The sequence below is a fragment of the Melospiza melodia genome, chromosome 11 (assembly GCF_035770615.1).
Source record: "Melospiza melodia melodia isolate bMelMel2 chromosome 11, bMelMel2.pri, whole genome shotgun sequence".
Classification (NCBI taxonomy): domain Eukaryota; kingdom Metazoa; phylum Chordata; class Aves; order Passeriformes; family Passerellidae; genus Melospiza; species Melospiza melodia.
Genome location: NC_086204.1, coordinates 13,343,128 through 13,368,076, shown reverse-complemented (window position 1 = coordinate 13,368,076; position 24,949 = coordinate 13,343,128). Strand labels below are relative to the sequence as shown.

The window sequence follows — 24,949 nt, the reverse complement described above, 5'->3', positions numbered from 1 at the left end:
AGGAATTCTCAAGTGTACAAATTAAGCAAACTAAAACTAGACAAAATTTACCTAGTCCTCTGTGTAGAGAAGTTACTTCATCAAACAGAGGATGAAAATATTCCAGGCAAGAATTGAGATCACTTAATTGAGAATGCTCATGAAAACAAATAATTGTTTTGAGCAAGGAGAGGTGAAGGCTGATCCCCTGAACCTGTCAATATCTCTCATCACATCTTTGATACAGCAGATATCCATTACATATATTCTAAATGAAAGGTTGGGTCAACAGAATGGAAAAGTTCACAATACTGATAGCAATGCACATTTCAAATGCATTTTCCCAGCACTTAAAAACAATCAAATCTGATGGTAGGAATTTGATGTAGAACAACATATCTGCATATCTGAGAAAACTAACTAGGCAAGGGATTAGGGAAGCAGGACACTGGTGATCTGTTTGGAATTCCATCTCCATGCATAAACTGCATGTTTCTTCTGCCAAACTTTGCAATAGGAGATACAGCTTTCCACTGTGTTCCTTATATTACCCAGCTAAAGTGGTGCTTGAGCTGCCTGCACTGCAACATCCTACTGACTCCAGCACCCTGAGATTGCTATCCTGGACTCTATTAGCTGGGCACAGATGAGAAATACCACCCCACAGACAGCAGTGGAGTTACTAGGATGAGAGAAAGAGAGGCTTCCTGGATACATCTTCAGTCACCTTCTTGAAAAGCTCTGTGCTAAAATGCTGAAGGACAAGTAGACAGAAGGACAGGACAGAACAGAATGGAACAAGACAGATGGGACTGCCAGCCATACCTTGGACAGCTCCTTAGCATCACTTCTGCCAGTGAAGAGGGGACAGTGCCACTGGACAGCGGCGACCAGGGTACAGGTAATATTTTGAGGGGTATGGTAAGCACAGGGCATGGGCCCAAGTAAAGAGAAGGGTGTCATATTGCTCTTCACTTCCAGGCTCAGTCTCCTGGTTTCTGCTTTCTGTCTCAAATAACTTCTGCCCTAAGCAGAGCTGGTTGGCTGCCAGTACACAGGAGACAGGATGATAGGGAAAAAGAAAGAATTGGAGCACTATGGAGAAAGGTACAGGGAGTTTGGAAACAGATATGCCAAAGGTAAACAGAAGAGGGTGAAAACATTAAAATGGAAGACTGGAAGAGCTGGATGACGGAAAACGATAAGGAAGGGAGGATGGGAAGGAGGCAAGAGAAGTAAGAAACTGTAGAGGAGGAAGCAAACAAGATACTGAGGTAGAGGAAAAGAAAAGGTTTATAGAAAATTGACTGATAGAACTGGGATGGTGAAATGGCAAGGAAAATGGGGAAAATATGTGAAATAGATATGAACAAGAGATGCACAAGCAACTAGAGAGCATAAAATAAAATGCAAACATACAAAATTGTGTGGCCAGAACTGAATTACTGAAATACGTAATCCATATTATGGGCAGTAATACCTGCTTCTGCAACATCACATCAAATCTCCAAACCTCACATCTATATCCCAAGACAAATCAATACTTATTATTCCAGCCACCAATCCATTAACAGATAAATAGATACGCTTTAAGTCCTGGGAAAATGTTAATACTTTCCATCCTCTTAACAATGACCACAATTTTGACATCAGAGCGATTTAAAATGTAGCACTTTAACCTGTTTAATTTAGATGATAGGGGCCTTCATTGCTTAATTTTGCTTTTGTGCTATAAATAAACTAGCTGATGATATCCAGGAGTCATAAACAATTTTCCTCTTGTAACAAAGATGGTGACAGGGTTCATCTGCATATTCATCTAGTTGCATGCACATAAACAACAAAGTTTTGTGGATTACTTTGCCCTACTTTTACTATAGTGAAATTTACAACATTAGGATCTTTTAACAGCAGATCAGACTCCCTGAACTAATTTCCAATGTGAATGAAAGGAACTATTCCCATACTCTTATTTAATTATTATCAATTAAATGTAGAATTTTACAACAAAATGTAAAACTTTTGTGTTACCAAAGCAGTAAAAATGTAGAAAAAATAGTTGAAATAAATTACTGCCATTAGAGAGACAGATGACCCCATTCAAAGAATGGTAAAATCAAGTATTAAGCAGTTACAAAAATAATACCTCCTTCATTTAATTTCCTTGGGTTTAGACATGTAATTTGTCACTGGTCACAATTCCCAATTTATCACTAGAATTTGTATCTGGAAAGCATTCTACCAGAGCAGGAAGGCAAATAATAGTAATAAAAAACACATGAAAATTACATTCTACCAAATAAGTACTTACATTGATATTCTGCTATCAAAGACATTTAAACTCCAAAAAATAAATCCTTCAATCAACATAAATGAACTCCTGGGAAAGATGAATAAAACTACACTGTTTTTCGTATTAATTTGTTGTTTGTATTAATTTGGAATTAATTACATTTTTGTAAGGTTTTGGGTCTTTGAAAATTCAACAGTTTGCTTTTTAATTTGAGTTAGATGAAAGCTATCAATAATTCTATTTAATTCAATAATTCTATTTCAGTGCAATTCAGGGGTACTGTTGAAAAATGGTCAGAGTGACATCCCTTTGTCCACAATAGGAAAAGAGATTGTAATGAATTTCTGGTCTCTAATTAAGCTGCAATTTGAAATCCTAGAATGTAAAATGGTGTAGGCCTTTTAAAGTAATATCTCCAGGAAGGAATGCCTTGTTTTTCATGGACTTGCAAGTGTTTGGATGAAGTTACAGTTTTAGCTCAATACAGTTTTTACCAAAGCAAATCACTAAGGGCTCCCTTAGCCTACAATGATCTGTAGCCTCAGGCAATGCACTGCTCCTTGCCCCTCAGCTAACTTATAGCTGCTTGTCTGTCCATAAAGCCATTTACTCCCACAGCAATGAAAAGGAGCTTGTCTCCTTTTGTAGATCTCACCATCTTCTTCATAGAGCATCCCCTCAGGGTGGAACTCCCTGGAAATGGCAGCTGAATTTTACTGAATTTGGCTACACAGCTTCTCTCCTCTGTACATCTACAAAATTAATGATAAAAAACTAATTCCTCTAAGTTATAAGGGACTGGAGCAAAGCTATAGTCCCTCACTTGGGGGATTCTTACACTGATAATTCAGAAGCCATAAAAATGTCAGATCTCTCAGGGGCATTTCACTAGGCTGAGGGACATAATGCAGAAATATAAAGCCAGCAGGAGAATTCTCCACCAGCCAGTCCACAAGGTAGAGGCCTGCAGGAGTTATGCTTACTATAATATTTGGTGCTCCTGAATGCTTCCATAGCCTGTTGTTCAGCCAACAAATTCAAAGTACACTTGAGCTACTTTGGTTTATCTTAGGTAACACTCTGTGCCCTAATTTCCCAAGATTTTATACCATTTTCTTTCTATAGTGTCAAATGTGTCAAATTCAGGAGCAACCACCCAGGGAAAGCCAGTGCTAAAAGCAGTCATTAAGCCATCTGATATGTCTTGTTCCCTGCTTTTCCCCATTCTTTTTTATCCTACTGTTTGTGTTTACTGGAGCAGCTACACAAAACAAGAACTTACTGCCATGCTATGCCATGACCTGAACACAGCTCAAGCATCCACTTCTGCTTGCACTGTTGCAAAATCATCTTATATCTTCCACACATCTTAATTTTTTTTCTGCAAGTTACACCTAATAGTTACAATTTTCAAAACTCAGTGAGAATTCATAACAGCTTGAAGGTGTTTGAGGTATTCCAGTCAGGAGAGATGAAGAACTGCACCAGGAAAATCATCCCCTTACATGATATCTTATTATTACAGTTGCCATCACAACTCTGAACTTTAGCAAGATACTTCTATGGTGAACGCTTGTTGACTGTTCACATCTACATTTCCATTTTTAACAGACTTTTCCAAATTTAATTCAGCAATGGTTGATTTTAACAGCCTTCTAAGCACGATCACAAAGAGGCTGAAAGCCACCTGACAGCTCTTCACTCTCACACTACAGAACCAAAGCACAAAATCATTGTATAACCTATTATATTTTTGCCCAAGTGCTAATTTTATAAAGAACACTGTTGCTGGGAATATTCAACTATTTTTTATAATCCAGGTATTTCTACTCAACTTATTCATAAATCTGGTTTTTATTCACTTTTATTCTAAGAATGATAGACTGATTCCTGCACCATGCTGTTTCTGCATTTATTCAACATAGACTGACAATGAGTTTTTCTGCTGCCTGATGATGTTGATTTTTTTTCAAGGAAAATGTTATACAAATAATGAAATAAGTATTTCATGGTTTTCTCCTTTCTGTTAGTTCAGTCAGAGTTTTCTGCTGTTATACAGTATAAATAGTGAAAATTAATATTTAATAGTGTGGGGCAGGAGTTTTCTTCACTTGTGAGGCTACCTCATTTGTGTCCTTGACAACGAACAGCACTATGATTACAGACTTTCAAAACAATTGATGTACTCATATGGAAGTTAATACTGGACTTCAATATTGTAAAAATAAAAGATTTTTGTCTCTTTGGAGCATCTAAGAGGACTCTGAAAAATACAACTTTTAGTACTGTAGATATTTTTCCGCTACCTCCTATGAAAAAGACCATCTTGTGTTGTTACAATTCACTTGCTAAATTTCCTTCTCAAAGTCATGCATGCTATTCTCAAGTTGCCATTGTCAAGGAATTTGAAACATGCATTTTTCATAAAAAATCTCTATTTTGAGAAGGTGTTTGTTTAAGCTGAAAAAAACATGACATCAGAGTCTTGGATGTGACAAAACTATGTTGGGAAGCAAATATGTGCAGTGGTTAGAAAGGGATGGACTAATAAATATCAACAGGTTATTGTAGTCCTGAAAATGTCAAACAAGTGTACCAGTCCTTTTCAGACACAGTATTTCATATAGACTGCAGGGCAAAGAGAATTTCTACCGGGACTCCAGCATTTCCATTTAGACAAATGGGTTCTACTGTTAATTACATGACTATAGTTTCTTACTCAACCTGTCTCTGCCTCAGCTCATGCACTAAATGGCTGATATCTAATTAGCTGGTGATAACTTGCCCAGATTCAAGCAAAATATTTGTGACAGGTCACTGCACAATATTCCAGATTTGGTTTTTTACTGATATCTACACGAAGTTGCTTTAAAGAGGCATTGATATTCCAGAAATGGGCTGGGATTTTCACATTCTGACATTTTCAAGCCTTCATGCTAGTAATTAAGATCTTAAATACAGATGTGTGCGGGTAAGAATATGCCATTAGCATAGAAATGGGCACAGTCCATAGTGAGCAAAGACATCAGCCAGCCACAAGACAGCCTCAATAAAAAGCCACATAACCACTCAGCCTGTTGCTAAATCTCACTTAAGGGGAAACAGTTTATACAAACCACAGTCCAGCATTACACTTCTGCAGCCACATGCCTTGCAACCCATAACTTGCCTAAGGCCAGAAAGCACAGGCATGTAAGTCTGCAAAATACTATGTAGATGTGTTCATAAATAGTATTTAAAGCCACAGATGCAGAAAAATTATCCTAGCTTGACTCATGCAAAAGATAGAAAATTCATTTTTCAAACCAAACACTACAGTGTAAAAGGCAGCAGGAAAGCCAGGAATCATTCAGAGTCATCTGCTACTTTAAAGCTGTGACCTATATCTAGCAGCCAAGGAAAAGACATTAGAATACAGAGCTTTACAAACAACAGGAGATTATTAGGCATAGCAGAGAAACAATTGCTTGTTGCAATTACAACTTCAAAGCAGAATTTAACTCTCCCATCTGCACTGTGCGTCTCTTTTGTATGTTTTGAACTTGTTCCACTATGAATCTCCCAGTGTTGTCACATGCCATCTATCCAAGAGTGGTATGTGCTGCCAACATGGGATCTACAGATGGGTCAAATGGGAAGATTTTGCCCTGACATGAAAAAGCAAGGAAAAAAAATCCTGCACTTGAAGAAAGCTAATGCAACTGTTGATAATTAAGGGCATGCCTTTGATACCATTCAGCTATTAAATTTTGCCATATCCTGTAATTTTTCCCTTTCATAGCATTTATCAGATTCATATGAAAGGTACCTTGTTTAGATGCTGGAAAAGATGCTGCCATGTTGTCTGGGAGCCAGCAGTATTTTTCCTCCAAATAACAGACTATAGTGAGGTAGTTGCACCAAAGATTAGAACACCTCTTCATCAAATATTCATAAAAATTTATCTGTTTTATGACCAGAACAATCTTTTAAATGAATGGCTAAAACAAGCAATATCCCCTCACTTGCACAGGGCAGATTTACCTATGGAATATATGTGAATTCAACACACACAAGAATTCCCCCAAACAGACTTTCCTGAGGGACTGGGAGTTTGGGGAGGGAAAGAAGAATATATGTACAAACACACACTGCTGCATTTTTGAATTCTGATATGTCAAGCAAAGCAGAACAAAAAACATCTGTCAGTTCCACACAGAAAAGCCCAGCTCCCATATGCCACCCTTTCTCAAGAGAGGATTACTCTTTTAATATGCTGAGTTCACATCATCTATTCTGCATTCAGTGGGCCAAAGGAAAAAAAAAATCTTTCTATATAATATGATTTAACCCTGATCCATGCACACAGCCTCAGAAGTGGCCTTTCTGTGGGGAAATTGTGTGGTGACCAGAAGAAAGCAGGTTTCCTTAGGCTACTAAGCAATGGTAACTGTAACTGCAGCTGCTGCTGCGGCCTCTGGCCAAACTTCTGCTTGCTACAAAGCCCCAGAGCCACTCTCTGACCAGGTAATCTGCATGCCATAGACTCACCAGCTCCTCTAAATCTTTGTCTTATTATTTCATACTGCTTTTGCAAGTGGGTTTATTCAGTGATGTAACAGCGGTCCCTGCTTCTGCAGTGTGCTTTCTGTTGCCATGGAAGCAGTGAAACCACAGCCATTGCCCATGTCCAGCACGTACCAAAGCCTGGGAGCAAAGGCAGACTCTGCTGCAGAGGGAAGAGAGGACCTGGACAAAGAGACAATGACCTGCAGTCACATTTAATGCAGTGCAACTTTGCCAACACACTAGATTGTACTGGAAAAGAATTTCAAATCAGGTTTCTAATAACTGTGGCAGCTGCTGTCTGCCTGAGAAGCACAAAGAAAGGTGCTTTCTTCACCTAAAGAAGTTTCACCAACAGTGCTTCTTTAGGGGGCCAAGGTCTTGGGTCAAACAGAGCTCTAAAAAATCAGCTTGCAGTCACCAGGGGCACCTACTGATTGCTGAGTTTTCCTTTTGTTGATGGAAAAATAAATCACTCCCAAAAACTCATTCTAGATGAGTCAGAAGAGACCTATAGTCCACATCTACGAATTTCATCTTTTAGTTCCCCAACTCCTTTAAATTTTTTTATGAACTTGATTGGTTTTGCTGAAGCAAAGCATAAACAAACAATTTTATGCTTTATGCTAAATGGTCCATGACACTTCTCTGAGTTTGCTTGAAGGTGGGTAGAAAAGCTGTCAGGAATAGTGCAGACTCTGTAAATATGACTATGCAGCACATAGATGCATTCATAAGTCACACATCACCACACTTTCTTGTAAGACTATCATGATTGAAATGGATCAGAGGTGTTTCTGGATTAGTTACCACCAACACATTTCCTTTAGAAGATCATATGGATGAGACACTCATTGTGGTGGACTGCCCTTGGACAAACACCAGGTGTCTACCAAAGCCTCTCTATCACTCCCCTCCTCAGCCTGAGAGAGGACAGAAAATATGAGAAAAGGCTAATGGGTCAAGACAGGAACAGAGAGAGATCACTCACTCGTTACTGTCTTGGGCAAAACAGACTAGACTTGGGGAAATGAGTTTAATTCAGTATCAATTTATTAGTAAATTTATTGTCAACCCTATTGGCATCTAGGAATCCACTGCTGGCAGGACACCAAGGCTGAAATGGTGAAGTGGCACCTTAGCTGTACCTTGGTTACTTATTCCTGAGAAGGTGATTGTTCTAGCTGAGTTCCAAGTGAGGACCTAAGTGAAAGCCCAGAGAGAAGGGTGGAAACCCTAGACATGCCCATTGTTGCCCATCAATGTCACCTTTAGATGAGTTGAAGACAGAGACCTTGTCCCACGCTGGGATGCAAGCACTCACGAGCCTTTTCCTTCTCTGTTTGACTAGAATCCCATGCAGCTGCAAGAGTCACTGAGCCAGCTGTGCCAGAGCATGCTGACAGTAGATGTAGCTGTCCAGGTCACAGGTTTCCAGCAGTGCCTGATGCCTCTTTGTGAGGCTGGGGATGACAAACAGTTCTTTTGCAGAAGGTGTGCTGTGGGTGAGGAGCTGTGTCACCAGGTGAAGGAGCTACAGGAAGAAGTGGACAGGTTACTCACTATTCAAGTGAATGAGCAAGGTTATTTTCAGAGATACTACAGTCTCAAGACTTTTGGGAGTCTTGAGCCTCCAATATAGTGGAGAAGCAGGTGGACACGGAACCCTACAGGGTAATTAGCCAGAGGACTGTTAGTCACGGGCCTGTTAAAGATGAAGGCTGGAACTGGGTCACTGTGCATATCAGGAGGGAGGCTCATCCTTCTCAGTGTTTGACTGACCAAGAGAAGTGCTCACAGCACCTGACAGAGTTCAAGAAGCATTTGGACAATGCTCTTGGGCACATGGTGTGACTCTTGGACATGGTCCAGGGCCAGGAGTTGGTCTTGATGATCCTTGTGGGTCCCTTACAACTCAACATGTTCTGTGATTCTGTGGCAAGCTATGTCACTGACAAAAAACAACCTCTTCAGCTAACTCATATGTAACCTCACTCCTAGCTCTATCAGAATCAAACACAGTGGACTAGCACAACTCTTCCTGCCCTTACAGCAGCCACACAGCTTGCATGGTATCCTTCGCATCAGAAACATATTTATAGTGAGTTTGTAGAATAGAGGCTGGCTACTACCTTTTGTTTCACTGTACCTACCATAAATGCAATCTTAGCAGGCCTTTAGGCAGTCCAATGATAAAATATAACTTAGAGGAGGAATTTTTCCAGTTTCTAAAGTTACATCGTAATGTGAGCTTGTTTGTTCATTTTACCAGAGAAGAACCTGATCCTCCTGATTCTCCCAGAATAGAGCAATTTTGTGTGAAACAGAAAAAGTACTCTTGAATAATTTTTATTAGAGTATGCTGATTATTTTCAAGCCAGATTAATGATTTCACGACAATTGAGGCTGATACAGTAAAGGCTATTAAGTGGTATCGCTCATTACCCACTCTCCTCAATAATAACATATTTGGCAAGAACAAAATCTTACAACAGCTCCTCAACTCTTGCTGTTTTACTTGGGATAAACCACCAGGAAAGTTAACAAAAAGTGACTACCTCTCTTTAAAGGCTAGACTTGTACTGATGGGTATGAACCACTACTGGACATCCCCACAGCACTCTTAGTAATTTCCTGGAATTCAGTGCTGATAGACAGGAACAAATCTCCTCTGCTCTCAGATCTTCTGTTCCCAGTAACTCCCCTGGCTACCTCCACCACCTAGAGGCCCCTGACCTGCCTTTTACAAGGCTACCAACAATTGTCCTGACTCCTGAGCCAGCAGAAACCCTTTAAATCTTTCCTAACAGGGTTAAGACAAGAATATGTGTTGGTATGGCAACGTGTGCTGCAGCTCTAAAAAGTCTTTTTCAATGATTTGGAGTCAGACTACAGATTTGCCTTCCACACCTGCCTGCAGGCATGAAGTGCATTTTTGATTTTACCCTCTCATGAAACTTGTCTACTCAGTGCAGAGCATGGATTGGCATATCCACTCTGGATAAATGGAAAGAGAACTGCTAGAAAAGAGGCTGATGAGAATCTTCACCTCCATTGCCATAGCAGCCAAAATACTAGCAACCATCTGAACAAAAACAGCAGGTAATTTCCCATTTTCCCTCAAAAGGAGAAAGACAGGAAATAAACAATGACTGCTCGAGTCACACTTCTCTCCTTGTACATTAAAGTTGAACATCATAATGCAGGAATGAGCTTATAGGCACAAGACAACTTTTGCAGACCTTATTAATGTGCTACAAAGAATATAAATGCTATCTTTCACAGAGAATTCCCGAAGGCCTTATCCAGGGTACCTCTCACTGACATCAACAGGATCTTGCCTGAGAAAAGGCTGCAAACTTTGATCCATAAATAGGATCTTAGCACATTTCACCATGGAAACAATTGCTCGGGTTAATTCTTTTCTCTTCAAGACTGTAGCAGGAACTGCACCAGATACTTGACAGATCAGAGAAATCACATGCCTCAATATTGCACATGGGGTTGAAGAGCTCAGTTTGGCCCAGTCCCACTCACACTACTCCCCCTGACTGGCACTAAGACTGAGGTGAGCTGTCATTAACGTCTTGATTTCAAAAAGAGTACACCTGCAAGAAAAGAACATTGGTTGTATAGGAATGCTATTCCCTGGAACGTTCTACTGCTCTGTTTCAGAAAAAATATCTCCCAGAAACAAGATAAACGCCGCAGACTCCCCAGGGAGCACACCGAACGCCCGGATGCCCTCAGGGATCTCTCGACCCCGTACGTGTGCGCCCACATCTCCCGCCGCAGCCAGAGCATCCCCGCGGTGCGGGCGCACTGCCGGGGCTCCCCGGTGCCGCCCGGCCGGCGCGAAGGAGTTAATCTGGCCGGGACCCCCGCCCGCCGAGCCGGCTCCTGACGTCAGCCCCGCGCACGGCGCAGCGCTCGGCACGGCGGCGGCGGCGGCGGAGGAGGAGGAGGAGGAGGAGGAGGAGGAGGAGAGCCGCGGCGGGCGGGCGGCTGCGAGCGGCCGGGGCAGCGCTTGGCCGCGGCGCCGCCGCCCGCAGCCCCGCCAGCATGTCCGCGAAGGAGCGGCAGAAGGGCAAAGTGACCAAGGACAGCGTCACTCTCCTGCCCTGCTTCTACTTCGTGGAGGTGAGTGGCCGCTACGCCGAGCGGGCTGGCCGGGGGCTGGCGGCGGCCGCGGGGAGCGGCGCGGAGCCGATCCGCGGGGAACGCGGTGCGCCCGCGGGGAGCGGGCTCGCCTCGGTGCTCTCTCCGCACCGTCTGATGCAAAACCCTTACGTGATGCTTTGTCGCGCCGGAATCAGCATCGAAGCTCCCCATAAGGAGCAGGGATAAATTAATCTCATCTTTCGAGCCTTTTGGAGCAGGAATTATTTCTAAGAATTACTCAGAACATGAAAGGGTTTCTCAAATATATCGGACTATGTGCACAGGAACCTCTCGGGAGGAAGACATGTTTCAAGAAGGGTTGGCTTCCAGGCAAACGCCGCTTGCATTGCTTTGATAGAATAAAAAACACGTTCATAAGGGAATGCTTAGAAAAATAGAAATGTTCTTAAATTGGTAATCACTGATATATTTTTGCTGACCCCCGAAGGGTATGTTTCCTCTATCAGAGCTAAAAATGTCTGCTTGGAAAACAGAACAAGGTTCTCAGCACATCTTCTAGGGCAAAACCTGCTATGGCTGCTCAGCTGGTAGCAGGTGGAGCTGCAGAGACACTGGCTGCTTGGTGTGTCACTTGGAGGCACTTAGCCTCTGGAAGATACAGTCACTTAGGTACTTCTGGAAGATCATGAGTAGACACAGTTTAAGTTTAAAGAAACAGTTGTGACATGGATTTGTTTAATGGCACAGCAGAAAGAGGAAGGTTTTATGGGTTGAGCAAAGTGTTTCATGTGACCCTACTCACAGGGAAGAGAGCCTGAGGCACTTTGAGGTACCTTTGAGGAAACAGATTGTGAAAATAATGTGAAGAACTTAATGGTAAAATGTGGTGTAAGTTAACTATACCTAGTATACTTGATATATAAAAATATGAAAATATAAACATAGGGTGAAATATAAAACAAAATATATTTTCTCTGAAATACACCTGAAGAGCTTTGGAGGTTCTCTGGAAGGTAGAAGGCGGTTGGTTTCAGAAGGAATTTTAGGTAACAGTGGTGTGTTTCTGTTCTGTAAGCACCTGGATACGGTCAGCAGCTAACCCTAAGCTGCACCAACTGGAAAGCTTAACAGGGTCTGGTTATATGGACATACCAAGTTCATCCTATCCATGTGATTAGGCCTGCTCAAGAAAAGCCCTTTGATGGAAGGCACTTGCTGTGCCATATATCTTATATTGGCTTTGCACAGGAGGCAGAGGTCAAGCTTGGAGAGGCCCCTAAGAAAAGGTAAGGGGTTCTTCACTCTGTGCTCTCTGCTGCTTTGGGAATGCAGACAGGAAGGGAGGTTGCTGTACCTCAGCCTGAGGAGGACTCTAATGCTGGAAATGCTGTAGAGGTCCTGCAAGACACAACAGAACTTGTGCTGTGCTTTGGCCTGCAGCAACATGGGATGAAATGCAGAGCAACAGCACAAAGTGCGTGCTTGCTGCTCTTAAGAGTTGCTTATGTAATACTGATTGCATGCATATACTTTCTCTAGAAGCTCCCTGCAGCTGTTACAAGGAATAAGGTAAAGGATTCTGTGAGCAGCTAAGAACCTACACTGAGCTCTGCTTACAGCTCCCACATGAGGCAGGCAAGTTCTCCACTCAGATCTAGACTGTTAGGTCCCTCAGCAAGATTCCAAGCTTCATTTAAAAACAGGTAGAGATCTTTTCAACACCCAGTTGCTCTGAGGGAGTCAAAGCCTTCAATTAACAGAAAGGTCTTCTAATGAACCTTCAGGACTCCTATGTTATTCAGTCACAGGAGCAGTCAAGAGCCTGTGTGAGCCCTTCCCCACCAGGAGTAATTTCTAATTACTGAACTGCAGACTTACAGCCTTTCTTGAACTGAAAAGTAAAAGCAGCATCAAGAGAAAAAACTGACTGCAACACATCCGCACCTAAACGTTGATTAGGAAACTTTTTTTGTGAGTTATTAGCCCTGTCCAATAATATAGCATGAGGATTTGAAACCATTTCCCCCTTTCAGCTGAGGACTCAAATCACTTGGGTGAAAGGGTAACGCCAATTCATGTGATTTTTGAAAGGAGCATGTAGCCTGTGTTCCCTGTGAACGCCCACTCGGCGTTTGACGCATGCGCACCAATTTTAATCAGACTAACGAGAACGCCTTTCTGAAGCTTTGGAGCACAGCAAATTGCCAGCACTTCAGCAGCATCAGGGAAAGGACGTGACTTAAAATCTCCCGTTGTGATTGGCTCAAACAGAACCAGATTGAGTTGTACTCCATAAAGAGGGATTTATTCAGCGATCATTTAATTGCAATGAGAAGTTTGCAAGTGTAAGGGATAGAGGAGTCACCCAGTGTGGTTGACAGGCATTACCATGTAATAAGGATTTCCTTTGTAAGCAGGAGGTAAGGTCCTAATGTAATCCAACAACAGCCAACTACTTAGACCCAAAACTTACCTACTTTAAATAAGGCTTTCTGAATTTTAAAGCTTTTACTTTAATAAATGGATGGTAAGAAACAGGCTTTCAACCTCTTGTCTTTGAATGCTGTCAATTCTTTTGTGTTTTTTTTTTTTTTGGCACTCATCCACTCTGTCTTCCCTCTCCTGTTCATAGAAGACAGTGCCTTCCCACTCTGAATTGCAACAAAAAAAACCCCATAGCCCATTAAGTTTCCATCTTCAAATAAGAAAAGTAGGGCTTGCTGACATCCACTTTCCAGCAAGACCTATTTAGGAGGTCTAGGCCCAGGGAAAACCACATTTGTTATAAAATACATTTCTAAAAATGTGCTTGTTTTTTTCCTCTTGGATGCTAAACAAAAGCATAGACTTAGAAAAAAAAAAAGATGTTGAGTTGAAAGTTAAATTTTTTTCAACATGGTAGGAAATACATTGTATAACATGTATTCATGTTATACAAGCGAAATATATTTTAAAGACTGAAATGAGTTAAATAATAAATGTAACAACCAATATAATGCAGGCATGCTGAACTTAGAAACAGCAACACGCAAACACAGTTCTGACACTAAGGGGTTTCAACTGTTAAGATCCTTAAGAATGTGTTATGAATGAGATTAACTCCAGTAAACAAATGTGTTTTGTGGCAGTGACTATCAGGCTTAGATAAAAATACGATTACACACAATGTAGGCAGGCCAGCTGACCTGGAGAAAAGGAGACTGACATGAGACCCCAGCTGTCTACAGCTTCCTCACAAGGGAAAAGATGAGGGGCAGGTACCAATCTGTCCTCTCTGGTGACAAGCAATGGGACTCAAGAGAAAGACAGGAAATTGTGTCAAGGGAGGTTTAGGTTGGATATTACACCAAGATGCTTCACCCTGAGAGTGGTTGAGCACTGGAACAGCCCCTCAGGGCAGTGGTCACAGCACAAGCTGTGACAGAGTTCAAGAAGTGTTTGGACAATGGCGTCAAGCACATGGTGTGACTCTAGGGGATGGTCCTGTCCAGGGCCAGGAGCTGGACTGCAGTGTCCTTGTGTGTCCCTTCCAACTCATATTCTATGAACTGGTGGATAATTCAAACCAGCAGCTGTTTCCAACAAAAGAGTTAAAACATAAAACAAACACGCTCCTCTTAAGATCATTAGAGCTATTCTTCATTTACACGGGAAAGCAAAAGGAGAATCAAGGTAGAGCTTTGAATGGAAAGAAATGGAAAGAAAATGAAGAGACAGCTTCCAAAAATGTGTATGGGTCATTCTCCAAAAGCATTAGAGGCAAATAAACGTTATGAAGTGAATCTCAACACGTTTTCAGTTACATGTTATCAAGTTTCATGATTCATAAAATAAAGTAACTTGATGACTTATCCTATGTCTTGTAGGAACATTGTAGAGGTTATTTTAAAGGACTGGTAATAGTTCTGCTTAGCAGAACCTCTGATTAGCACACACTCCTGAGAGCTGAATAATTTTAGACTGCCTTATGTACACTTACCTGAAGGGCATGGTAATCATCATCACCATCAGGCAGTTAGGCCTCTTTTATTCCTGATTGTGCTTAAAGCATTTTAGGGTTCTGTAGACTGACTCTTCTATGGGTTATCTGAATTTCATTTGCATAGCTGAGAAAGACAAAGATTTCTTTGAAAATTCATAGTCCCTCTGGCCTAGTGGGAATTACTTTTCATGGTAAAAAGTCTACATACCTCTGGGAGATCTTGAAAATTAGTATTCCTGGAATAAGTTTTGGGTTTCGTTAACTGACTTTGTTTTCAGCATATTCAGAGAATACCATTATTGTATTCACTTAGAGAAAAAATATTGATGTCTTGAATTTTAATATCAATCTGAAAAATTTCCAGAGTTAGGTAGTTTCTATTCCTGGCAGAGTGGTCACACTTTGGAGTCAGGACAGATAGATTTCTCTCAGTGAAGGGAATAGACTGTCTTTAGTCATGCTCTCCCATTTCAAAAGCTCCTGGTTTAAATGCTGCTCTCATGGAAGCTGCATAAATTTTGCCTTTGACTTCAGTGGTATTACTGCTTCATCCAGTGCCTAATATGTGGAAATGCAAAAGGTCAAGGTGTTGTCAATCTGCATAACTCAATGCATTTATTCTCCAGCTAAATTGTGTTGCTGTAGTACAGCCTTCATCTGCTGGTTGTGTAACTTCCAGGGACTAAAACTGGACATATTTTAGACACTGTCCCTTGTGCAGTTGAATTTTCTTCCTTATGTTGTCTTCTAGACTTTGTATTATGAATGCATATGGATACAGCTTCTTTTTCTACATTTTCCAGAGCTCAGCCAGGTCTTAGTTTGGAAACACTTCTTCCAATGGTAGAAGACCACTTATTTTCCTTGTTCCCCAAAGGAGCTGGAATTCTCACCAGCAGAAAGCACAAAGATCTGTTATCATTGTAGAACTGCAGGCTGCAGAACTCAGGAGGTCACAAGACCCCTTGAAATAAGTGCATGAAGGGAATGGCTGTGGTGTCTCTGTAACAGGTGCTTTACTTCCTTTTTTTTTTCTAAAATACGCTGAGAAAGCTGGGCTTGAAACATCATTTGAAACTCAGTAGCACTTCTTAGTCACATCTGGAATGCCTTTCAGCTGTTCAGCCATGCACAACCCACAATATTTAAATTACAATGACCCACAAGTCATGTATAGGTGTGACTGCAAAAGACAAAAAAAAAATCAGTGCAGTGTTTGGAATAAGACAGAGAATAGGCTGTAGGAATAAATCTTTCTTCCTAAGAATAGGATGTTTGGATCTAATGTAAAAATTAAACTGTAATGCTGTGCCTTGGAGGCACAACTAGATTGGTTTTCTGTTAAACTTAAATTAACTGGGGGCTGCACCCAACAAAGATCCCCAATGGCAGAAGATGAAATTATCCCTTTGTTACTGTCAAAGAAGCATAGTATTTTCCAAACACATCTTTTTCTTTCAAAAGATTCAACCATATGTGAGAGAAGGAGAAGTAGAAATACACTTAGTTCTCTGCTCATTGAGCTGACCTAGTCATGTGGCTAACTCTCAGAAGAGAGATGTCACGTGTTTATAAAGCTGCATTACAGACCAATATCCCCAAAATATTAGGGAGCTATCCAAGACCTGAGGAGGCTGCTATGCATTCAGAACAGCTGTATAATTCATTGGCCAAGTCGTCAATGTTGCATTCTCTCTGTCAGTTCTGTGCTTGTAGAAAAGTTGTACAGCCTAAACAACACCAGTTTTAGCAGGAGATGCCCATAAAAGAGGAATGAAAAGGGAGGTGTCACACCGCTGCCAAGGCTGTCTTTGGGAAACACATGCAAATGCCACAAGGCAGATGTCCCTTCTGGTTTTGGCTATGTGCTTGCGTGTTGTCATCTCATTGCAGGGTTCCATACTGCTGTCTCCTTATCACAAAAGTTCCATACCTTCTTGGTGTTTTTCGTGGGTAGCTCCTCAGAGCACTGACTCTTTCTTCTTCACAAAGCAGCCAGCTGACTCCCATTCCCTTCTCACCCAGCCACCCCACTCTTCTATAGCATCTTCTTCTCATTGGTTACAGCTGTGGCCTGTTAAAGTCAGGCCTGCTCCTAATCTTTGATAATTGGCCCAGCTGCAACTCCTTAGGGGTAAGATTACTTTCTACACAATCTTTCTTATATTCCATCCTCCTACACTTGGCAAGTGTAGAGTTTGAATAGTTCTCAGTGAAAGAAGGCCTTGCTTCCTTTTCAGTCCAGCAACATCCTCTTGACCTAAAACTTCCAGTAGCAAAAAAAGGTCTAAATATGTTAGAGATTAATGGAGATACATTTTTCCAAATTACTACCTCTTCCAAAAATTTATAATTCTACCATCTGTGATCTTCTTTTATAGTTGTTAAAAATCTATTACTGTGAAGCCAAAGTTAATAAAAGCCAGCATATTGTGGAACCTTAACATGCCCAGGAGCTGAGCTATTACAAACATGGTATCTTGTCTGATGTCCTGTCACTTAAAAGTTTAGTTTGTAGGGAGCTCAGAAGTGGCTAAACAACACGGGAGGAAGCCACTGGAGAAGGGTACCTACAGGATTAATTTTTTTTTTTTGTATGTAGGGAAATCAGCGTGCTTTAGAGAGTACAATAAATTGTAGCATTGTGTAGGGACTGGCAGCTTTGTCCCTTAGACATGGGTTTTTTGAAGAAACTTCTAGCTGAAATTTGGTGACAGGCCTGAAAACAACCGCCTTTTGTTGAAGTACTGCTGTTCTTGATTTACCATGACATTGCAGCAGAAGCATAAATTTTGCAATCAATAGTATGTGTAATATCCTAAATCTCATTGTCTATAGTTATTAATTGATTATAACAATTATTCATTTATTTTAATTATAATTGATGTAATCAAACAATAATAATTAAGATAAGGAGTCATCAATTATGTTTGAAGTCACACTGAAAAGAAATGCATTACTGGTGGTTTTGTGTTTTAAATTTCTGCCTGAAAATTTACTTTAAACACATATCTTTAATAGAATATATACAAATATATAATGTAGAAATTTTGTAAAATATTTATAGATTTATAGACTCTCCAAAAATATTTTTGTTGAAGAATTTTTATTTTATTTGTTTCTCCCTGTATAATTACTTCTTCACATATATTTATTTAAAAAAGATAAAAAGAAAAAAGCACTTTTAGGGTTACTGTGCATTCAGCATGATTGAGATTTCTGAAATAAGTAGAAATTGTATCACTGATATATCAGGTCTGTTTTAGGTCTTACACATACTGAGACTTTTCTTTCAAGAACTGGTAAAAGATAAGGGTAATTTGAAGTTACATGAAGATAGCTGTTTTATTTCCAAAGCTCGTCTGTAATTGGCAGTCACAAAACAATTAAGGTGAATTCTAAAACCAATGCTGGAAATATATATAACTTAATTTTCCAAAATGGTAATTATAATAGATTTCAAAGACATCTGGGATTTGAAATTCAACTTTAAGTTGAAATTAAATCAAATAGCATTAAGTCTATGAGAAGAAAGACCTTTATATCATGTATCTGTACACAATTTCCACAAAAATTAGACAGGGGTGAGGCACAGGTAGTTTAGAGAAAAGACTAATCCTTCTACCTTTGGGCCAGGAAATTTGCATACAGAAAAGGGACAAGGAGCAACAGAAAGTCAAGTTCAGGCAGAAAAGCAAAAAAGCATTTGTACAGATGGAAGCCTTAAATTTCTGAAAAGACAGAATGCCTACTTTTATAAGCCTTCAACATTTGAGAATTAAGTTTAGAGCATAAAAATAAATCAAAAAATCTCACTTTTCTGTCAAGCCAGTCCCCTGCTCTATAGGCATCCCATGCTTAGTGCTCTCTCTTCAGAGAGTCATGGGTTCTCAAAAATGAGAAAATGACAGAATTTGGCTGATGCCATTTCTTAATACTGACCTATTCTGGAAGGTGTTCAATCACAGTAATGAGCTCAGTATTCATTCCTGTCAGGATAAGAGAAACCTCTATCCTCTTTCCATTCTCTGCTCCTGTCCATTGTGAATCTTGCAGCAAGGTACCACAGGACAGCAGCCAGGGTGGCTGAAAGCTGCAGGAGTTGGCTGTTAGGAGTTGGCTAAGGAACAGGAGTTGTCTCCTCCAACCCACTACAGCCCTCTTTCTTGTCTCATCCATCTGTTGTGCCTTGTCATTTAGACCATGAATTCCTTGGCACAAGGATCGACATTTATGATAAATTTAATAGAACCTTCCACAATGCACAGCCTTGTCATGGGAACTAAACATAGTTATTAATTAGACCATCTTTCTCTGAAAGACTTGGCTGATATTTTTTCATGCTGGGAAACCAGGGGCATTTGTTTATTATCTCTTTGAGGCAATCCTGTTTATTTACTTGATTGCTTGCAAAGATTTCCAATTCCCAGAAAACAAGAGAAACATCAGGAGGCAGTTCCCATACTCAGGAGCCTCTTACTTGCTGTGGAAGGGCTGCAGAACAAGCTAAGAATCTGAGAAGTTCCTGGCCATCCAAGTCTAAAAATTATTTACAAGATACAAAATACCAGACAGTGTATCAGGCATTCCATAATCCTTTCTTTCAACAGCTGGTCTAGTCATACCATCTTTAGCTTGCATTGACTCTCTGAAAGCTACATCCATGCTGCTTCTCTCTTTTCTGCCTACCTTTTATACAGGCAACATCACCGTGGGATTTGGGTATGAGTTCATGGTAAAAGAGAACCCCCAGACAGTGCAATTTAGCAAAGCACAAGTCACATAACTGCAACCTACAAAACAAGTTCAGACATCTGAGTACATGACATTCCATAGCTGAATCCTCGCAAAGCCATGAATTTTAAGATGCTATTTTCCTGAAGATAAATAGGGACTTTTTGTTTTGTTAACAAAAGTACTGATGAATATGAGAGTAAAATATAAAACTAGCAGCATACAATTTTAGAGAATTTATAGAAGCCAGGGATTGCCATGTTCTATCCACTCCAATAGAACTTCCCCACTAAGCCTTGACCTTCCACTCTTCATTCAGACTTCTGTGATCTATCATTGTGATAGCTGTCCTGTGGCTCTTGGCCAGAAGGAAGATTTGTTACATGCCCCATCAATTCAGAGAAGTTGTGCTGCTGAATGCTGCTTTGGTTTGTCCTGCACTATGTAATACAGGAAGTTTTCTCTTTACAACATCTCTGGGTATTTGCATCCTTGTTGAACTCTTGGGAACAGAGAACATCTTTTCTGATGCTTGGACTATTCTTCACTCAATACAGTAAAAGCTTTTAAAATATTAATAATGTTAATTATTGTTAATAGTAAAGTTCTGGAGTTTAATGAAGGCTTTTAGCTTACAGTTTAAGAAAACAGCAAGGAGGCAAAAGACAGAAAACCTCTTTCTAAAAAATAAATAGACTACAAATCAAACTTTTTCAATAGCTATGCTGATTATCCTTGTGACTTTAAGGCTCTAAGCTGAACAGGGTTTGACCATTTGGGTTAAACTTTAAATTTACAGGTCTAAATTAAAAGCTAAACAGGGATCTTTCTCCATTATCCATCCAAGGAAGTAAGAGTATAAAGACTTATTAGTCAGGATTAGTCAAGAATTGACGTTGGGGGTTTTATTATTCTAATTAGGCACAGGAAAATTCCTATTCCATTTTGTAATTAAAACAATACACATTCTACCACCTAATTATATTTGACATTTTCAAGGTGTTGGGCGCCAAAGTCTATAATTACAGAAATGCTGCTGCCTTAAGCAGAACACTCCATAAATATTCATATATTAAATAGTCAGTTATACTGTTTAGAAGACTTTAGAAACATTTGCCTTTTCCTTTTTATAAATGTGAGACTTGTAGAAGACATATTTTATATCTGTATTTTTAAAAAGATGGGAAGAAAAATGTTCTTTGGGATATGACATACTGTATATAGCAAATTGACTACAGACTTAATCATTAGTATTGTAAGCAGTTATGTCAGAGGTTCATAATCCTTTAGAAGTATATATTTTCTTTAGCAGAACAGATAATTACAGTCAGAAATAATACAGGAGTCCTGTACTGAAGTCATAAGACAGTAAAATGCAATTCCCTAAATTCCTTGATTTTTAAATTAATAATAGAGTCACAGCTTACATACAGTAGTTTAAAGAAAAAGTTATTCACTACCTTTTATTTTAGTGTTCCACAATAAAATACCACTTCAAATATTGCCTATTTTTGATAGTTGAATACTGCCATTTAAAACAGTTGCCTGTCTAAAAATACTGTGATCCAAGTAGAGTTTGCCTTGTGGCTAATGCATAAAGTATTGTTCAAGGAGAGACTTTCCCTTCCTGATATTGGAGAAATGGAAAAATACTGAAGATGAAACTCTGAATGTAAGGTGTTCCATGAGTGGGCCTGCTCTGTGTTTTTGTTCGGGGAAATTAATCTTTGGGGACATCTTGATAAAAGGGCATAATTTCTCAAAAGAAGGGACAATAGGCATCTGCTTGTTTTAGCCCACTGGAATAAGTTTGTGTCCTGTTTTAGGGTGCTTTGCCCAATGGGACCTGGACCCTTACTAAGTCATTAAGTATGAGTTTCAAATAGTTTTTAATAAAGGACGTTGCAAATGTTTCAAGAGTTAACTGTAGTCCAAAAGAGAAGTTGAGAGATCAAATGCTGTGCAGAATTTCAATGTCCTAGCAAGAACAGCACAGAGTTAGTGCAAGCACTCTGCACACCAGGACAGGGTACACTGTGGCAGCCTTTGGGGCCAGAGGCCTCTTATGCCAATCAGCAGAGTCTCTGTGCAGGCAGGTGTTGAGAGAAGGGCACCCAATTCCACAACAATCTAAATTATTCCCAGAGTGTGAAGATATCAGGGAAGGCCTATTTCATCCTGCACATCTGTGTAATGACTGGAAGCAGGGTAGCCCATGCTGACAGATCATGAATGTTTGCATTATGGTCAATAAGGCTGCATTCAGAACAAAGTGAGGATTATATGTATTTTATATATATATATATATATATATATATATATGTATTGTATAATACATCCTGCTAAAGAACTGGACTTCTTCCTGTGATAGGCAAGAAGCAGAACTTAATTTAGTGACATTGTATGTAATTACTCCATACATATATACATATTTCTGTCAGATTATACAATAGTTATATATTATGTATTCACATCATATGTATGATATATTATGTATGTTATATGCTGCACATAATATGTATGTATGGTATAGTATGTAAGTGCAAATATGGATGTGGTTGGGTGAGTGCAAATATGGACGTGGTTGGGTTATACATATATATATCTATACACACATACATACATACATACATACATACATATGCACACTATTTACTGAAGCAAACTTCCTAGATGCCTGATCTTATTCCTGTAATGCTCACAGCACTTAAGAATGCCAATCCATATTTCTTCCCTTTGTACACAATCACAGCCTCTATACTATCTGATATTACAAGGCAATCAAGGTGAACACAGATATAATCAGACAAGCAACATTCTTCCATTCACCACCCTCTTCAGATTTTGCTTGTAAACTTTGAAGACAAAACTCACCCTTTTCAAATCAGCAAATCAAGGATAAGCTGTTCTTTTTAAAAAAAACCTCATATTAAAAGATGTTTCGATTAAATTTAGCTGGAACCCTCCTTCTTTAATCACCCAGAATTACTTTTTATGCACAAAGAGCCTGAATTTTATAAGCGCAATGCTTTAAAAACTGAAAATTGCATGTTAATGCAAGAAACCATTGTCCCTCTGCCATGTAGAGCAGATTTTATTCATAATTTTCTCCAAATGCATATGGGTCCCATTTTACCTCTGCTTTCATATTGCATTGTAGAATGGGATGAATGACAATGATTTTAAACAATCTGTTGTATTTGTAAATTTGAACTGGGCATTGCAAAAATAATATAATTTAAGTATGCTCAAAATTCTTTTAGGATAATTGCTTTTTCTCCTAATCTCAGGTGCTGTTAACCACAGGTACCTTCATTGCAGTACAGACACCAGAAGGACTCCTTGCATCTCAGTGGCAGAGCAGGAAGTTGTTCTAATATTGCCTTGTTCGTGAAGGACTCTGTAAAACGATAAACAAAAAGTGTTTCTGAGTGTTTATTAAGGAGGATGCAGAGAATAATCACATCCTGCTGGTCACCTCTGAATGCTCATCTGCCAGGGCAGCAAGGCTGTTCTCTTTGTTCACTTACAAACCAACAGCTTTAAAGTGCCTTTTTGCTATATCTTCTGTTAAATTACTTCCTTCCACAGACATTTAGTGGTTGATCCTGTGCTTTAAGGAGCTCATGGTGAGCACTGGTGAATTTGGGCTCCAAGAAGGGCCAACTCTGCTCTTAAAAAATTAGTGGAAGTAATTGCAAATGGTTGGATAACTAAATAGCTAGAGGATAAAAGAATTGTGAACTATAGTCATCAAGGTTCTAAACAGACTGAATCTTGCCAAAGTTAATTGCTTTTTTGGTAGAATTGTGAAATAGATGTGCATTATCACATATTTAGATTCTAGGGAAGGATTGGATACTGGTTTTCATTAACTATTACTTTGAAACTTAATGCAAAATGGCTTTGATGTGAAGACTGTCATACGTGACAGAGAGTTGCTAAAGGACCAAAAAGGGTGATTGATGAGCAGCAGAGTACTGAGGCCCCCACATGGGAGACTGCAGTCCTGATAGTTTCCTAAAAAAAAAAAATTAAATCAAAGTTTTTCTATTAATGATTAATAGATGAAAAGGCTAAATTATATGTGCCAAAGATTGGGCTGGGTGTTTTGACTAGCTTGGTAGACAGCAGGGTTATTGATATCAACTGAACAGTACCATATCTCCAGAGAATTAATTATTTAGAGATAGTAAAAGAGGCATGACAAGGAGCAATGAGCTATAAACAACAAACATCAAAGAGATTTATTAACAGACTATGTTGTCTTTGCAAAAGCATTGCTATTCCATTTCCAAATAGTAATTTGTTGCTTTCTTCTCTTCTAGTTGCCCATACTGGCATCTTCTGTTGTTAGCCTCTATTTTCTTGAACTTACTGATGTCTTCAAGCCAGTTCACTCTGGATTTAATTGCTATGACAAGAGTCTGAGTATGCCATACATTGAACCTACACAAGAATCTGTTCCCTTCTTGATGTTGCTTAGTCTGGTTTTTGCTGGACCATCAATTACGGTAAGTTTGAAGTGCTAATGTCACTTAATAAAGATTTTGAACAGAGTTTCAGTTGGCATAAAGAAAATAACTCCTTTGGTTTCAGTTAGGCTGTAGAGTGTCATGCAGGTTAGTCTCCTTAGGATTTTAAATTCATGTTTCATTCTTCTGTAACAAAAGGAGATACATTCCTTATAACATCCCTGTAGCACTTCATCTACTCTCACTGTCTTGATGGTGGGCTTTAATGTTAAGAAACAGCATCTACAGTTGGATGAAAATTGCTTGAATCATTCTGTTATGCTGTACAAATATTTGAACTTTTACAGACAGGACATCTCCATAATCTCAGATATAGCAAAAATCATCAAAAATGCAAGACTTTTTTTTTTTTTTTTTGAATGCAAGCCTTCCACAGCCCTGAACTTGCCACTTTTGTTAGAACTAGCTTTATTCAGAGAGAAGGTATATCAGTCTTGTCAGTGAACTCAATTACATTTTCCAAAAAAGCACTGAAACACCTCTAAATTATAAGTTAGTCATTAAGAGCAGGCAAAAGTGGGCTGGTTTAATCATTCACCCAAAGGGAGGAGATTATTTCAACAGAACCGAAATATCCTGTCAGAATGAGCAGCTGGGTCAGTATTTTATATAAAAGAAAAGTAGAAATTGTCTTTATATATATAAATTCATTTTGTCTGATTTTAGTAGTTCAGATAGGAGCCTTATTTCTCACACCACTCCTGTCTGGCAAATGGAGAGACAAATTCACCTTGAGTGGGTGATTCTCGGCACCTAAAG

The 24,949-nt window shown here is 39.6% G+C and overlaps 2 protein-coding genes across 11 annotated transcripts in view; one reads left to right on the top strand and one right to left on the bottom strand.

Moving 5' to 3' along the window:
- Positions 1-24,949, bottom strand: part of PLPPR5 (phospholipid phosphatase related 5) — a 182,187-nt gene that overhangs the window by 78,140 nt on the left and 79,098 nt on the right. For 6 of the 10 annotated variants that reach the window (XM_063165636.1, XM_063165635.1, XM_063165634.1 and 3 more), the window contains one exon: positions 22,966-23,055. In XM_063165636.1, coding sequence (XP_063021706.1) covers positions 22,966-22,971 — 6 coding nt within the window. In that variant the 5' untranslated portion in view covers positions 22,972-23,055. Of the gene's footprint in view, positions 1-6,802; positions 6,877-8,086; positions 8,198-14,918; positions 15,046-15,129; positions 15,178-22,965; positions 23,056-24,949 lie in introns of those variants that run through there. The other 4 variants (XM_063165639.1, XM_063165641.1, XM_063165642.1 and 1 more) reach the window with 4 other exon arrangements.
- Positions 10,825-24,949, top strand: part of PLPPR4 (phospholipid phosphatase related 4) — a 30,984-nt gene continuing 16,859 nt past the window's right edge. Inside the window, exons 1-2 of the mRNA XM_063165633.1 lie at positions 10,825-10,957; positions 23,984-24,169. Of these exons, the coding sequence (XP_063021703.1) occupies positions 10,880-10,957; positions 23,984-24,169 (264 nt within the window). The 5' untranslated portion in view covers positions 10,825-10,879. The remainder of the gene's footprint in view (positions 10,958-23,983; positions 24,170-24,949) is intronic.